General features: G+C 44.8%; 1 protein-coding gene across 1 annotated transcript in view; it reads left to right on the top strand.

Moving 5' to 3' along the window:
• RBL2 (RB transcriptional corepressor like 2) overlaps positions 1-1,675 on the top strand; it is a 63,679-nt gene that overhangs the window by 39,151 nt on the left and 22,853 nt on the right. The window contains exon 8 of the mRNA XM_019505715.1: positions 894-1,080. Coding sequence (XP_019361260.1) covers positions 894-1,080 — 187 coding nt within the window. The remainder of the gene's footprint in view (positions 1-893; positions 1,081-1,675) is intronic.

The following is a 1,675-nucleotide window of genomic DNA, read 5'->3' on the forward strand; positions in this document are numbered from 1 at the left end:
AATGCAAGGTTCTCCACCTTGGGGGAAAAAAACCTGCAGCATCCTTATAGGCTCGACAGTTCTACGCTGGCTAGCACCATGGAAGAAAGAGACTTGGGGGTCATGATTGACCACAAGATGAACATGAGCCTGCAATGTGATGCTGTGGCTAGTAAAACGACCAAAATGCTGACTTGCATTCATAGATGTTTCTCAAGCAAATCCCAGGATGTCCTTCTCCCCCTGTACTCGGCCTTGGTGAAGCCGCAGCTGGAGTATTGCATCCAGTTTTGGGCTCCACAATTCAAAAAGGATGTGGAGAAGCTTGAGAGAGTCCAGAGAAAAGCCTCGTGCATGATCAGAGGTCAGGAAAACAGACCTTACGATGACAGGCTGAGAGCCATGGGGCTCTTTAACCTGAAAAAGCGCAGGCTTAGGGGTGTTTTGATGGCCACCTATAAGTTTATCAGGGGTGACCACCAGTATCTGGGGGAACGTTTGTTCACCAGAGCGCACCAAGGGATGACAAGGTCAAACGGTCATAAACTACTGCAACACCATTTCAGGCTGGACATAAGGAAGAATTTCTTTACTGTCCAAGCCCCCAAGTTCTGGAACAGCCTGCCATTAAAGGTGGTTCAAGCACCTACATTGAACACCTTCAGGAGCAAATTGGATGCTTATCTTGCTGGGATCCTATGACCCCAGCTTGACTTCCTGCCCTTTGGGCGGGGGGCTGGACTTGATGATCTTCTGAGGTCCCTTCCAGCCCTAATGTCTATGAAATCTATGAAATTGGAATTTAACATTTCTTTATACAGTAAGAGAATAAAACAGCAAAGCTGTCTTTTGTTACAGAGCTTTATAAAGCTTTTAGTTACAGTATCTGATCCTTTCGTTCCTTTTTTTCATAGCAAAGCCATCAATAAGGCCTATGAGGAGTATGTTTTGTCAGTAGGAAATTTGGACGAACGAATATTTCTTGGAGAAGATGCGGATGAGGAAATTGGAACCCTCAGGAGGTTCCTAAACACACCTTCAGGAATGGAAACTGCAGAGAGAGTACAAGTGAAGTATAATCTGCAGGAGCATTTTGACAGGGTGAGTGAGTAATTGTCTGTGTTTCATGTTTCTCTTTATCCTTGTTTTTTAAACTGGATTTGATAAGCCCCTGTCTAAAAGCGGCTGAGTCTGACTGCTCTTTTCTTTGGTAGTGAGCTCTTGGAGGGGGCTTTACAGTCTCAGTGTGATCCTCAGTGTGGTCTCTGTTTTCTTTCTGCATATGTTTTTTTTTTGGTAACTGACCAGCCAGCCTAATCTAAAATGTAGTGGAAAGAATGGAGTATAAACAAATATATATATTTTAGATTTATTAAATATGGATCTCCCTCTTCCCCATCTTCAAGAAGGGGAAGAGGGAGGACCCGGGAAACTATAGGCCCGTCAGTCTTACCTCAATCCTGGGGAAACTCTTTGAGAAGATCATCAAGGAACACATTTGTGATGGACCGGCATCAGAAATGATGCTCAGGGGCAATCAGCATGGATTTATTAGGGGGAGATCATGTCAGACCAACCTGATTGCCTTCTACGATCAGGTCACAAAGGCCATGGATGCAGGTGTCGCGGTGGATGTAGTCTTTCTGGACTTCAGCAAGGCCTTTGACACCGTCTCTCACCCCATCCTAGTTAAAAA

The sequence above is a fragment of the Gavialis gangeticus genome, unplaced genomic scaffold (genome assembly GCF_001723915.1).
Source record: "Gavialis gangeticus isolate Ggan-Ray unplaced genomic scaffold, GavGan_comp1, whole genome shotgun sequence".
NCBI classification, from domain to species: Eukaryota; Metazoa; Chordata; order Crocodylia; family Gavialidae; genus Gavialis; species Gavialis gangeticus.